This window comes from Saccoglossus kowalevskii, chromosome 17, assembly GCF_978046115.1.
Source record: "Saccoglossus kowalevskii chromosome 17, keSacKowa6.1, whole genome shotgun sequence".
Classification (NCBI taxonomy): Eukaryota; Metazoa; Hemichordata; class Enteropneusta; family Harrimaniidae; genus Saccoglossus; species Saccoglossus kowalevskii.
Window position 1 is genome coordinate 19,427,343 of NC_140657.1, and position 16,230 is coordinate 19,443,572.

Here is a 16,230-nt window from a genome sequence, read left to right on the forward strand (position 1 = left end):
AAACTAAACCACAAAAGAACTTTCACTTTCTCATAATTAAGGAGGGGTGGACAATTTTGCAACAAAAGAGAAGAGAAAAAAAACATATTGCATGCCAGGTGATGTAGGATAATAGAAATAACATACGCCACCATAGATCTTTACAGAAAAAATGTGTAGGGAAATTTACAAGTCCAAGAATACAAAAAAATGACTGACAAAACAATTCATTAAAAACAACAACAAAAAACAATTGACAAGTACTCTACACTGTATCAAAATCAGTAATAGAAAAATATAATGTACTACGTGGTATCCATGAATAACACCGCGAAACAAATCGCACTGATTATACTAGTTAGATATAGGACATATCAAACCAAAGAGTGGAGAAGAAGTCCTATTATTTGCATAATGGCCGACAGACGGACGGCAATGGCGGATGAAAATACTCTCACAGTAAAGCTGATGAATCTTAATTCTTCTAAAATAGCAGTTACATATTGTCAGAGCTTAATGATGTGACTGGACAAACTGACAATTATATAATCATAGGCGGTCTGAGGCGTACATTCCTATAACCAATCCAATTTGAATAAACATGTTTGTTTTCCTTTAAAGGGTTGTGGTCGTCGCAATAAGGAAATCAACATACATACAACATGCATGTAAAATACATTGTTTATATGAACTACGTATACGCTGCGAGATGACCATCACCCTTCAACTCCGGTGTAAACTAAAAAAACAGAATGTAATTCCAATACCTGATCTGATACAATGATACTCTCAGCATCTCCCTCCCCACATACCAGACAGGTGTGAGTCCCAGGTTTGCTGAAAACACACAAAAAAAGGATGACACTTATAAAAATGAAATAAATATATATTGTAGCCAACAAGAATAGACTGAATCTCACTTAGTCTTGAATGTTTTGTTTTTTTTACATAAATTTTTTATAAATTTCAAATGACCAATCACAGTAAACTGACCATGACTGAGGAAAAGAATCACAGACTTATAAAGACATTATCAGCCAATGAAAACTAATTTAAATCTAGGGGCAAGGGTCTGTTTATGGTGTCACTTCAATTAATACCACTATTGTTTAAGTTAGACATTTGTCAAAGTTAGACAAAATGGGTCTCATTACTGCCAGCCAGTTGACATTTAGAATTAAAAATAATAGAATCACCCACGAGGTGCAAGGGACCGTCTGGAATTAAGCATAATACCTGTAGAATATTTAGTTTTTCAGAAGACACAAGCTGTAAATTTGGGTGTTGTCATGTGAGTTATAGTTTCATTAGTATGGAGAGAAAGGATGTTTTGATCCTCAAAATCGCCAAAGACGCCATGATGTTCTGGCTGTCAACAATATCTGTGTCATATGCCTGTGGCTGTGGGTGTGAGAGTTTCTTCCATTGTGAGATTTGTGTTAATGGGGATTTCGATGCCAGGAAACTGGGTGACGATCGGCAGAGAAAGAATTCATTCGCCACCACGCTCGTGTTGCTAAGGACAGATAAGGACATAAGGACAGATTTGTCATCTTAGCAGCGTTGTTTATCGTCTTAGTACATTTCTGACTGATGAAAAAATTCATCGCCATCAATTCCATGGCAAGTCTATTAAAAAGAAGGTACATTTGGTTAAATAAAGAGTGACCCCTGCAAATATCATCAGCGGTTTCCCTAGTACCTACCTAGCTGCTGTGCTTCAGCACGGAAAATGAAACAAAACTAAATATTTTGCCAGTATTACCCATAATCCCATCAATGCACCTGGTGGACGATATCATTAATTTTAATTCCGTGGTCAACTGGCTGTCAGTACACACTTTGTCTAACTTGTTAATATCTAGCTTAAAGCGCGGTAGTCGTCGCGACTTTGACTGTTGCGCAGATCAACGAGTAAGAACTGAGACGTTTCCAAACTTTAATTAATTAATTTTCGTGTTATTGGAAGGTTTCGAAGGAGTCACCAGCGGGAATAAGTGCAAGTCGCGCCAAAGTCAAACCTCACACTTGTGATTTCCTTTTGAAGAGTGCATTGGATTGTGGGAAAATCAATGTTTATCAACACAAATGTCGCACATGCGACGACTAACGCGCTTTAAACAAATTGAAAGAAATTGGAGTGACTATTAAATAAGAAGGCTAGATGCAGTAGACTGAGACCCTCAATTAAAGAACTTTCTCGACTTTCAAAAATGTTCTTTGCCGAGAATCGCATTTAATGTACAATACCTTAAAATGATGTCCACACAACTTCGACAATATCGATGACCGCAGTAAGTTTGAACAGCATCACGTAAAATCAATTCACACTTAGTACACAAATACTTTTCTTCTATTTTATTTTTACAAATAAGTTTCGAGTATCCAGGCATTATGAAAGTTATAGTGACTGGGGTGCACATGTAAGAACAAAGAAATATGATAATTTAATTAATTATTATTTTAATTTAATTAATTAAATCTTTATTGCAGGATATAAAGTAGAAAAATTCATACATTCAATATTAAGAAAATAAAACAATATATACAAAACCAATATATACAGAATATTTATAAATGTTTAATTAATTGCAAATGGCGCAGCTGAAAACAACTTGACCAATTACAACGAATGCATACCACCAATATATAACATCAATACATGGCAGTAAAATATATAGCCATAATTGAAGGAAACCCGCAAAGACTCTTTGGTAATGGGTATTTAAACAAAATGGCTATAGCCAATGAAAGTGTAATCTTTGGATTTGAATGAAGTCCAAAGTCTACCAGGGGTAAAGGTTTTAAAATATTTTAGAAATTTCCAAAAAAAGTCATTCATGCCTTCAGAATCAACATATATGGTGTGTACTTTATTAGTGTTTTTTTTAGTCGTGGAGTGTGGTCTGGGTGGTTTATTAGTGCTTATTGCCGTAAGAGGGATGACATTTCCACACAACAACTACATGTACAGTGACAGTATGCACAATGTCAACAACATTTAGCAATAATGTTCACCCACATTAATGATAAGTTTTTAATAATGTAGCCTCCTCGAAATAATGAAACACAACTCAAATATTATCAGATCATTATGAAAATTATGAGAAAGTATTATGAGGCAGTACAGTGACCCAGTCAGCTGGCGCACACATGATAAAAAAAAATGAATGTGTTATTTACTATGTTTATGTGTTTAAATAACAAAGTAGAAGATGAGTACCATTTCATGATTAAATGCCCCTTTTACGAAAAATCATGAAAAGCACTATTTGTAGGGACTACTACCGGTAAACACATTATAAACTTCACGAATACGAGTGACTACAAACATTTTTTTAAATTAATGGGTGATACAAACCTGAATGTACAAATACTAGTTGCCCAATTTATCAAAAATAACTCAAACCTTAGACAGCAACATCTCCTGGCAAATTAACATAAATACTTTTCTCCTTTAATACGTTTTTTTTTCTCATTTAGCCTGTTCCATGTTTCATTGATTTACTGTATATTGCTATTTTTTTGTATTATTATATTTTCATCTATTTTTTTTTCAATATTATTACCTACATATATCAATAATTTTTTTTTTAATTGAAGTTTTTTTGGTTTTTTGTTGTTTTTTTTAAAACTATTGTCGTGCATTAGATAGTAATTTTTGTAAAATATGTATGTTTTATAGCAGTTAGTGTAACTATTTTAATTTCTTCTGAGGAATTTTAAGAGTTTCAATATGCTATATGGGGCCGCCATCTTGAATGCAGCATAAAACTAAATAAAACTTCAGTTTCATGCCGTATCCAAAATGGCGGCCCCCATATAGTAAATATCGCATTTATTTTATTATCACGTGCGCGCCAGCTGACTGTGCAGTGACCGTATCGACTGGCATCACGTGGACCGGCATGTAGCAGGGGTTGATGTGTTACGCAATAAAAAGTGGCACCTCACCACTAACCTACTGTATGATCCGTTAGTACCTTCCATGCCTACAGGCAGTAACAGGCTGATAACTTGTGTGTGTGTCTCCTTCTTTATTCTGAAGAAGAACACCTACAAGACAGCCAAGACTATAATCCTGGCTGCGACAGAGTATATATTAAGACCAAACAAAGCACATTTTACCTATTTTGCTGGGCACTTGTTTCCCTAACCAGTATGAAGTCAAATCAACCGCCAGAAAAGATGATTGGGGAAATTCCATCGGGTCAAATGACCAATCACAAAACAACGGTAAAAGGACAGCGCCCACTTTATTAGCCAATCAGCGACAAGTGGGCGTTGTCTTTACTTGTTTATCTTTAATTCAAGATGGAGACGTAAAGAGAGTGTCATTCGGAAGTAATTTTACGGTCGAAAATGCATTTTTCCGACTCTTTAGTGCTAATTCTAAAAACGGTATTTATTAAATCGGGTAAGTAAAATATCCCTGCTCACAGTGATATGATTTTGTAAAGGTAATTAGTGAATTAACTGACACCGAGTGAAGATTTCATCATGAAATTAGTGTCTTCCGAATCCCTTTTCGTAACTTCGGTACTCGCAGATTTTACCTCGCCTTGGTAATACTCACTTAGAAACGTTACAAGACGCTGTGGCCTTAGAAGTATCCCAGCAGCTAACTGCTTGGGTTCCGACTAAACAGTTGGTTTTCGAATCTCACTGGCGCCGACTTGTGTGTTGCTGTGATCGCGGCCACTCTGGACGAGTCTATATTACAGCATATAGTAATTAACCAAAGAATAACAAAAAATAATATTATTTTTAAAATGCAATTTGGATTTAGGAGAGATTGTCGCACATCAGACAACTAACGTTAGTACCTTCCATGGATAAACTAATTAGACCCACACTAAATTACGGAAGTCACGAAAGTAGATACAAATCAAGTTTGGAAGAAATTCACCTCAACTGTTGTCGTTTCGTTTTAGGAGTAAAAGGAAAAAACACATCTATTTTGGGTATTTATGGGGAACTGGGAACATATCCACTTGTCTTATTCATCAAAAAATACATCAAATGACTTGGTAAGGGAGACAGAATATGAATATACAATTAAACAGCAAATGATACAGTGCCATAACTACACTGTTAACTGAAATAAACCAACCACAAATGATCGAAACAACAACTGTACTAAACGACAGAGAAATCAAGAAATTAAGTTTGCAAATTGAAAAAATATATATATAAATTATACTGGAAAAGGGGAATTAACATAGGGACTGATGATAACCAAAATAATAATAACAGAAGGAATAAACTCAGAACGTACAAACAATTAAAAAATGAATTTATTTTAGAAAATTACGTGATTAAAATAAAGAATGCCGAACTACCCGAATGTCTCAGTAGGTTCCGTCTGAGCAACCATAAACTAAAAATTGAAACAGGAGGTATACCAAACCAAAAAACAAATCGGAAATCTGTAATCAGCGAAACAAGGGCCTCACATGTACAAAATTGTTCGTGTAGAACCCTTGTTTCGTTGATTACCGATAAACTGTCATTTCATTCTGATTCTGAAAGTCAATAGAAAAGCAAATAATATTACAGCCTGCTAGAGCCGGGAAGATACCCTCTCCTAGTTGCAAATTTAAAATTTATGATACAATATTGGATCAAAATAAATTAATCTAATCCAAATTTGCTAGTATATGAAGCCTACAAAATATGGTTACATCTTGACAAAAAGGGTAAATATGACTGGGCAACAGGCATCAAAAATGTTTAGAAAATTTGATAGGAACAACTACAAATCTCAGAACGATAACGGCCTTCTGGAAACAGTAACACACGTAGAACAAACCCTTGAATGCATAGCACAGAAATACTACATGATGACAGTAAAGGTACAAGCCATAAGAATATTTGTGTACCTAAAGGAAAATTATGGTTATGATATACTTTTATTGAGCTTTCAGTAGAACCGAGAAAATCAAAACAAAATTAAATCATTCCTACCATTCCTACTTATTTTTTATAAAGATTTTTTTGTAAAACCACAAAAAAAAAAAAAAAAAAAAAAACAACAACCAAAGTGTGTATTTTAATTTGAATACATGCCTCAATATTCCCCTTATTCCAAACTGTCCCAATTACATTATTGATTCTTCTTGATGCAAATAAACTGGAATATGCACGCCTGTCCTTACCTATGTGCCAAGGCCTACATAACTAGTCGGAAAAAATACATTTGTTCACTCTATCGCACTGAAAGGTATCGTATTGATGTCGGATTCAACGTCAAATTCAGTTATGCTCGCTAACATCGCTATATCCGACTTTCGTATAACAGGAAACTCGTCATGATGAGTCATTTCCGAGTTCATGTATTAGCATAGCGGGTCAAACAAATATATACAACAAATATAGTCCCCAGCGCATTGTTTCGAGTTTCAGAAAATATGGGGAAAATTGAACAGATCGTGTTATGTTTTTTCGTTATAAAGTCTCATATTATATATTCGCAATTCGCGTAAAATAATATCACGTTTATCTAAAAAAAATGATTGTTTTTGTCACATATCACTTATTAATACATAGCAATAAGTAATCCATTAGCAAACAATAAATACATTCTAAAGACTTTCATGAAACTGTATCGAGGAGCTCTAATTAAAGAATGACGTAATGAACACACTCAGCTTACTCCATATTTAATGACAAAACATACACGGATACATGATGTACCCCGTCACATCAATGTATTTTCGAATTGCTTCTAGGGCGCCTACGTAAGAAATTGCATAACAAATAATGGTTGGAGGATTGTTTGAAATTTCCAATATCAGTGTTTCTAATTACCAGTAATGGCAGTATTATTGTTATGTCTTCTGTGACGTCAAACCAATACCGTTAGAGGTTGTCAGGGGAACCGTTCACATTTTTGAAGTCAACGTGTGTGACATTCCTCACAACGAACCCGCACCATTTCCCCATTTTTATAAAATGAGGAATAAGACCTGCTGGCAATTAAAAATTATGTATATTTTTTTTAAAACCAACACAAAAATGGCATTAAAAGGGGAAAAGAGTAGACATTTGAGTAATTTTTAGTACTAGTAGTCCCCTGGAAGTCTCGCATGTGACTGATTCGTTATGGATGACGTCTTCTGGTTCTAAACTGGGCTTTGGGCTCATGATTTATTGATCATATGTCATTTACAGGGAAGTTCGTGACATTTATATAAAGTGTCGTACTCAGGATGACAGTATATGAAAACGTATTATAATAAACAATCAACATGAAACTTGGACAACTTGAATAAAATTATAACTCAATAAACAATTTAAGTTTCCTATACGCCCTCTAGCGACGTAATGAAATAATCAAACTCAGCAAAGCTTCCGTGTGAATGCAGAATACAGGCAATCATTGTTATTTCATAAAAAAAATATCTAGGAAATAAAAATAAAGAAGAAAGAGCATATAGATGTTAGGACCATCAGCCATCAGATGTTCAGTAACAATATATAACAAATTTGATAAAAATCCGTTCTGAAGTTTTTGAGATTTTGCTTACACAGGCCGAAATGAGACAATATGCAAATTAGCTACTTAATATGTACGATCATGGCTCCAAAACTAATCATGTGTACACATTATCCCAAGGTACCTCCCAAATGTGGTCAAAATCTGCCGAGAAGTTTATGAGATTTTGCTTACAAAGCCTGAAATGAGATAATAAATGTGCAAATTAGCTTCGCATATAAGGGAGCTAAAAAAGTAATGTTCTTTGTTTTCAGAAATTTGCTATATTCTAATAATGACGACCCAACTAAACAATCAGTTGTCGCTTTGAACGACATTGTGAAGCTCTTCTACTTCCATTTGAATGACGTCAATGCGAGTCATTATAAGAAAAACAAAATGGGAACAAACCATTGTAAATCTGTTCCTATGCCATACATGCATAGTTTATATGAAGTGATTTTATTCATTTTTCGGAAACAGATCATTTGTTATACTAAGTTACGTCTCAATGTTTAAGTCTTGCATCTACAAAAGTCGAGAGAGGTATCACAAAATCGAAGTCAAAATCTGAACGGCTCTATACAGAATAGCGCAACCAGCGACCAAATTATATACATTGTTTTGCTCTGAGTCCTGACAAAAAATGTAGGAAAAACTAGCAAAGTCACACGTCATATGACGTAGGTCAGATAAAGTTTCTCTCAGAGTGCATTATGTCACATCATAAATTTGTCGGAGTAGCTCCGAAATTATATTTATCAAATTAATTACTTGACATCTGATCCCATGATGTCGCCATCATGATTGGTTCTGCATGTTAATATATTCAATAGATGTTGTGTCACGTGTTGGTGCCCTATATAATATAATAACTACAGTACATGAAGTTAAAGCGCGGTGGTCGTCCCGCAGCGCGTGTTCGAATTTCATGTAAATATACAATGTATTTTACACGCGTTGTATACGTCGCTATGAGTCCCATATAGAACTTATCGCGGCACGATGACTACCGCCCTTTAATAATTGTCGATATGTATTTGATCAAAAATACAATATGACGGTACATTGGTTAATTGTTCGTGTAACACACAACTAAATATTCGTTCAATGAAACGTATTTTTTTTAGTACGCATGGGCACTGACTGTTGCGGTTCTGAAAATGGCACAAAGTATGACACAAAACCATATCGTAATCGAATTTCGTCATCAACATAACTTTATCAAACAATAAAAAAATGCATATTTTCGTCCATATTTCATCTGACATGTTACTATAAATTACCATAAAAAATCATGTATTAAACCAAAGACACTAGAGAACTTCCTTTCATGTTTGCCGTAGTTGCGTGTCCGTTTCTCTAGTGTCTTTGATCAAACATACCGCCAATTATAATAACGTAATGAGGTTATTAAATAAATGTAGCTTTCAAATTTATAATATTCTATTTAATCATGTAACGTTTGAATGTTAAATATTGAAGCTTGCATATAGTTCACGTTAGTTAGTGAGAGACGTGCATTCATAGATCTCTAATATAGTTCACTACTGTATCGCCACGTCACGTGGACTAATACGTTATCAATAATCGGACTCATGTACCTACTCCTGGTTCGACCGTGCAGTTTGTGGCTCCGTTATTGCGAACTGATACGAAAATTACATTACAGATTGAAAACAATCGAGTAAATGCAAACAAAAATGCTATCAAAATTTTTTTCCCACAAACCAGAATTCACATGAGTTCGAATCGGTAAATATCCGAATTATTTTCATGTATCCATTTAATATTCAAGTTCCGTTTAAATCGTCTGTCATTAGCGAGGTATTAAATCAGCAAATTGTTAAAATGCGGGGAAAACGCTCCCATTGTATTCGTTGTAAATAGCCTGTAATTTAAAATTTAGGGTTAGCCTTATAGCCCACTTTCATATTTTCAATGTTACGATCTCAAGCCATCATTACATGTGGAGCTGACAATCACTGGGACAGCACCAGAATACCATGGGGCACCACGATTGTTGGTGTATTAATGTTGTGATTATATTATAGAGGTAGTATCCAGTACAGACGAAGGAGCGTTCGTCCCCCAAGGAACTTATGATGTGCAAACACCGTCCATTCCACCGGCTGATCAAATCGTCCGTACCTACATCTTTTTGTCCCTACTACCTTATCTGCAGAAACATGAAGTACGAAGGTGGAACCAATTTTAATTAATATGCATATTATTACTCTTGGCACAACAAAATCAATCTTTCATCTTTAAAAATGTTTATAAATTTCAATGGCAAACCAGCCTAGCAACGAGCACGATCCGCAACGATGCCATTTGAAAACGTTCCAATGTTATTCAATCGGCCAATAGAAACCTCTCGTTTCAGTTTGAATTGTGAAATTTATAAATATTTATAAAGATACCGGAACAAAGACGACGCGCAATTCGACAATTGTCAATTTCGTTTCAGGCTGGTATGTGTACATTCACTGTGACAATCAGCACGTGTCGTGTCATCTAGGCAGCGACGATTCGGTGATTGCATGTCAATCATTTGTTTAATAAAAAAAAACATTATTTCTCGTCTTAACATTTCTATCACACACATACACACTCAGAATGAATATATTAGTTCTCTTTGTGGAGCATGTCTTGTGATGGGCCCCAACAGGACGCCGCTAGTATGCTGATAACCATTCTAACCTTAAATATTAATTGAAAGTACTCGTAATAAGTATGGCTAGATAAATAAATGATTGATTGATATTGATTGAATAAATAAATAAATAAATAAATAAATAAATAAATAAATAAATAAATAAATAAATAAATAAATAAATTAATTAATTAATTAATTAATTAATTAATTAATTAATTAATTAATTAATTTGTTATAACGAGAAAAGGTTCGTTTAAATGTGTACTAGTCATTTTAAAGATACAACCAGTGAGAATAATATCGAGAAACCGAGAAATCACTAATTATAAACTAAACTAATTATAACGAGAAGAAAGCTCGTTATAACGAGAATAAAGCTCGTTGTAACGAGCATTATAATCGCAACAATTACAAAAAAACTCGTTGCAACGATACTTATACTCGTAACAATAACAATAAAACTCGTTGTGACGATAATTATACTCGTAACAATAACAATTTAACTAATTATAACGAGAAGAAAGCTCGTTATAATGACAAAAACAACAAACTCATGATGACGAGATTAAAGCTCGTTGTAACGAGCATTATAATCGCAACAATAACAATACAACTCGTTATGACGAGAATTATACTCGTAACAATAACAATAAAACTCATTTTAACGAGAATAATGCTCGTTATAATGACAGTAACAACAAACTCATGTTGACAAGAATAAAACTCGTTGTAACGAGCATTATAATCGCAACAATAACAATACAACTCATTTTTAACGAGAATAATGCTCGTTATAACGACAGTAATAAACTCATGTTGACAAGAATAAAACTCGTTGTAACGAGCATTATAATCGCAACAATAACAATAAAACTCGTTGTGACGAGAATTATACTCGTAACAATAACAAAAAAAATCGTTGTAACGATACTTATACTCGTAACAATAACAATAAAACTCGTTGTGACGATAATTATACTCGTAACAATAACAATTTAACTAATTATAACGAGAAGAAAGCTCGTTATAATGACAGTAATAACAAACTCATGTTGACAAGAATAAAACTCGTTGTAACGAGCATTATAATCGCAACAATAACAATACAACTTGTTGTAGCGAGAATTATACTCGTAACAATAACATTAAAACGCATTTTTTAACGAGAATAATGCTCGTTATAATGACAGTAATAACAAACTCATGTTGACAAGAATAAAACTCGTTGTAACGAGCATTATAATCGCAACAATAACAATAAAACTCGTTGTGACGAGAATTATACTCGTAACAATAACATTAAAACGCATTTTTTAACGAGAATAATGCTCGTTATAATGACAGTAATAACAAACTCATGTTGACAAGAATAAAACTCGTTGTAACGAGCATTATAATCGCAACAATACAACTTGTTGTAGCGAGAATTATACTCGTAACAATAACAATAAAACGCATTTTTTAACGAGAATAATGCTCGTTATAATGACAGTAATAACAATCTCATGTTGACAAGAATAAAACTCGTTGTAACGAGCATTATAATCGCAACAATACAACTTGTTGTAGCGAGAATTATACTCGTAACAATAACAATAAAACGCATTTTTTAACGAGAATAATGCTCGTTATAATGACAGTAACAACAAACTCATGATGACAAGAATAAAACTCGTTGTAACGAGCATTATAATCGTAACAATAACAAAAAAAATCGTTGTAACGATACTTATACTCGTAACAATAACAATAAAACTCGTTGTGACGATAATTATACTCGTAACAATAACAATAAAACGCATTTTTAACGAGCACAATGCTCGTTATAATGACAGTAATAACAAACTCATGTTGACAAGGATAAAACTCGTTGTAACGAGCATTATAATCGCAACAATAACAATACAACTTGTTGTAGCGAGAATTATACTCGTAACAATAACAATAAAACGCATTTTTTAACGAGCATAATGCTCGTTATAATGACAGTAATAACAAACTCATGTTGACAAGAATAAAACTCGTTGTAACGAGCATTATAATCGCAACAATAACAATACAACTTGTTGTAGCGAGAATTATACTCGTAACAATAACAATAAAACTCGTTGTGACGAGAATTATACTCGTAACAATAACAATTTAACTAATTATAACGAGAAGAAAGCTCGTTATAATGACAAAAACAACAAACTCATGATGACGAGATTAAAGCTCGTTGTAACGAGCATTATAATCGCAACAATAACAATACAACTCGTTATGACGAGAATTATACTCGTAACAATAACAATAAAACTCATTTTAACGAGAATAATGCTCGTTATAATGACAGTAACAACAAACTCATGTTGACAAGAATAAAACTCGTTGTAACGAGCATTATAATCGCAACAATAACAATACAACTCATTTTTAACGAGAATAATGCTCGTTATAACGACAGTAATAAACTCATGTTGACAAGAATAAAACTCGTTGTAACGAGCATTATAATCGCAACAATAACAATAAAACTCGTTGTGACGAGAATTATACTCGTAACAATAACAAAAAAAATCGTTGTAACGATACTTATACTCGTAACAATAACAATAAAACTCGTTGTGACGATAATTATACTCGTAACAATAACAATAAAACGCATTTTTAACGAGCACAATGCTCGTTATAATGACAGTAATAACAAACTCATGTTGACAAGGATAAAACTCGTTGTAACGAGCATTATAATCGCAACAATAACAATACAACTTGTTGTAGCGAGAATTATACTCGTAACAATAACAATAAAACGCATTTTTTAACGAGCATAATGCTCGTTATAATGACAGTAATAACAAACTCATGTTGACAAGAATAAAACTCGTTGTAACGAGCATTATAATCGCAACAATAACAATACAACTTGTTGTAGCGAGAATTATACTCGTAACAATAACAATAAAACTCGTTGTGACGATAATTATACTCGTAACAATAACAATTTAACTAATTATAACGAGAAGAAAGCTCGTTATAATGACAGTAATAACAAACTCATGTTGACAAGAATAAAACTCGTTGTAACGAGCATTATAATCGCAACAATAACAATACAACTTGTTGTAGCGAGAATTATACTCGTAACAATAACATTAAAACGCATTTTTTAACGAGAATAATGCTCGTTATAATGACAGTAATAACAAACTCATGTTGACAAGAATAAAACTCGTTGTAACGAGCATTATAATCGCAACAATAACAATAAAACTCGTTGTGACGAGAATTATACTCGTAACAATAACATTAAAACGCATTTTTTAACGAGAATAATGCTCGTTATAATGACAGTAATAACAAACTCATGTTGACAAGAATAAAACTCGTTGTAACGAGCATTATAATCGCAACAATACAACTTGTTGTAGCGAGAATTATACTCGTAACAATAACAATAAAACGCATTTTTTTAACGAGAATAATGCTCGTTATAATGACAGTAATAACAATCTCATGTTGACAAGAATAAAACTCGTTGTAACGAGCATTATAATCGCAACAATACAACTTGTTGTAGCGAGAATTATACTCGTAACAATAACAATAAAACGCATTTTTTAACGAGAATAATGCTCGTTATAATGACAGTAACAACAAACTCATGATGACAAGAATAAAACTCGTTGTAACGAGCATTATAATCGTAACAATAACAAAAAAAATCGTTGTAACGATACTTATACTCGTAACAATAACAATAAAACTCGTTGTGACGATAATTATACTCGTAACAATAACAATAAAACGCATTTTTAACGAGCACAATGCTCGTTATAATGACAGTAATAACAAACTCATGTTGACAAGGATAAAACTCGTTGTAACGAGCATTATAATCGCAACAATAACAATAAAACTCGTTGTGACGAGAATTATACTCGTAACAATAACAAAACAAATCGTTGTAACGATACTTATACTCGTAACAATAACAATAAAACTCGTTGTGACGATAATTATACTCGTAACAATAACAATAAAACGCATTTTTAACGAGCACAATGCTCGTTATAATGACAGTAATAACAAACTCATGTTGACAAGGATAAAACTCGTTGTAACGAGCATTATAATCGCAACAATAACAATACAACTTGTTGTAGCGAGAATTATACTCGTAACAATAACAATAAAACGCATTTTTTAACGAGCATAATGCTCGTTATAATGACAGTAATAACAAACTCATGTTGACAAGAATAAAACTCGTTGTAACGAGCATTATAATCGCAACAATAACAATACAACTTGTTGTAGCGAGAATTATACTCGTAACAATAACAATAAAACTCGTTGTGACGAGAATTATACTCGTAACAATAACAATAAAACTCATTTTTTAACGAGAATAATGCTCGTTATAATGACAGTAATAACAAACTCATGTTGACAAGAATAAAACTCGTTGTAACGAGCATTATAATCGCAACAATAACAATAAAACTCGCTGTGGCGAGAATTATACTTGTAACGATAACAATAAAACTCGTTGTGACGAGAATAATGCTCCTTATAACGACAGTAATAACAAAATCACGATGACCAGAATAACACTCGTTATACCCAGAATAATACGTACTAGTAACTCGTAACAATAAACTTTAACGAGAATAAAGCTCGTTGCAATGAGAATTAACCTCGTTATAATAACATTAAACATTTTAACGATAATAAACATTACAACAATTTCGCTTTATGGAAATAAAACTTCGTTATAACGGCAATAACACTTCTTATATCGGGAGAGGAAACGTTATGAGGAAAAACTCGTTGCAAGAAAAATAAAACTCGTTATAACACGAACATGTTTTAATGAAAAAAAAATCCCATGGCGTTATAACGGTAAAAACATTCCTTCTGTACGTGTGATACGTGCTGCATGCTAAGTGTTTGATCGTAGTGTGTTGTGTATGCGGGCGACTCAGACATATTAATCCCCACAGACAGACATATGGCTTACGCACTCAAAACACGCATCCACGATCAAAAACAAAAGGACGGGACGACACTAGTATTATTTATTGTCAAACGCACGCACATACACAAATGATTGACACGGAAATCGCCAGCTCGTCGTTTGCTGAAGACGTTACGGCACTCAGTTTTTTAATGGTATATGCCAGCCTAAAACAAAACAAAAATCAAAGAAAGATTAGAAAAATACTCATGTGTGCTGTGTTTATTGGAGAAACATTAAAATTAATTCGAAATTACTTGTACTTGAGATATTGATGGAAAAGCTGAAAACAAATTATAAAATTAGGAAATTAATTTGAACAGATTTGAGTGCAAAACTAATAAGGTCTGCGCAAGTAACAGACCATCTATGTGCCAAGTTTCATTGAAATGTGATTAGAACCAAAAAAATATGAATAATTATGCCAGTTAGGGAAGGGAATTAATATGAACAGAATTTAACCCAAAACTATAAGCAGGTTTGTACATTGTCCTAGAGCATCTTTGTACTAAGTTTCATTGAAATGGAATAATTAGTACTTTAGATATCAGTGTAAAAGCTTAAAATTGGTTTATTATGCAAATTAGGTAATTAATATGTACAGATTTTAACCCACAATTAACCAGGTCTGTCTATTGTCCTACAGCATCCATGTACAAAGTTTCATTGACATGTGATGATTAGTACTCGAGATATCAGTGGAAAAGCTGAAAATTAATTAATTATGCAAATTAAGTAATTTATATGCACAATTAGTTACCTTAAAACTAATCAGGTCTCTGAATAGTCCTTGAGTATCTATGTACAAAGTTTCATTGAAATGTTATGATTAGTACTCGAGATATCAGTGGAAAAGCTGAAAATTAATTAATTATGCAAATTATGCAATTCATGTGCACAATTATTTACCTTAAAACTAATCAGGTCTCTGCATAGTCCTAGAGGATCTATGTACCAAGTTTCATTGAAATGTGATGATTAGTACTTGAGATATCCGTGGAAAAGCCGAAAATTTACCAATCATTATGCAAATTAGGTAATTAATGTGTACTGATATTACCCTAAAAACTATCAGGTCTGTGCAGCGTCCTATGACATCTATGTACTAAGTGT

At 33.2% G+C, this 16,230-nt stretch overlaps 1 protein-coding gene across 5 annotated transcripts in view; it reads right to left on the minus strand.

Moving 5' to 3' along the window:
* The window catches only part of LOC100366422 (TNF receptor-associated factor 2-like), a 57,705-nt gene that overhangs the window by 35,817 nt on the left and 5,658 nt on the right, over positions 1-16,230 (minus strand). For 4 of the 5 annotated variants that reach the window (XM_085491820.1, XM_085491821.1, XM_085491822.1 and 1 more), the window contains 2 exons: positions 2,230-2,389; positions 747-816 (listed from right to left, as the gene is read on the minus strand). In XM_085491820.1, coding sequence (XP_085347946.1) covers positions 747-816; positions 2,230-2,372 — 213 coding nt within the window. In that variant the 5' untranslated portion in view covers positions 2,373-2,389. Of the gene's footprint in view, positions 1-746; positions 817-2,229; positions 2,390-4,107; positions 5,948-16,230 lie in introns of those variants that run through there. The other variant, XM_078014021.2, reaches the window with a different exon arrangement.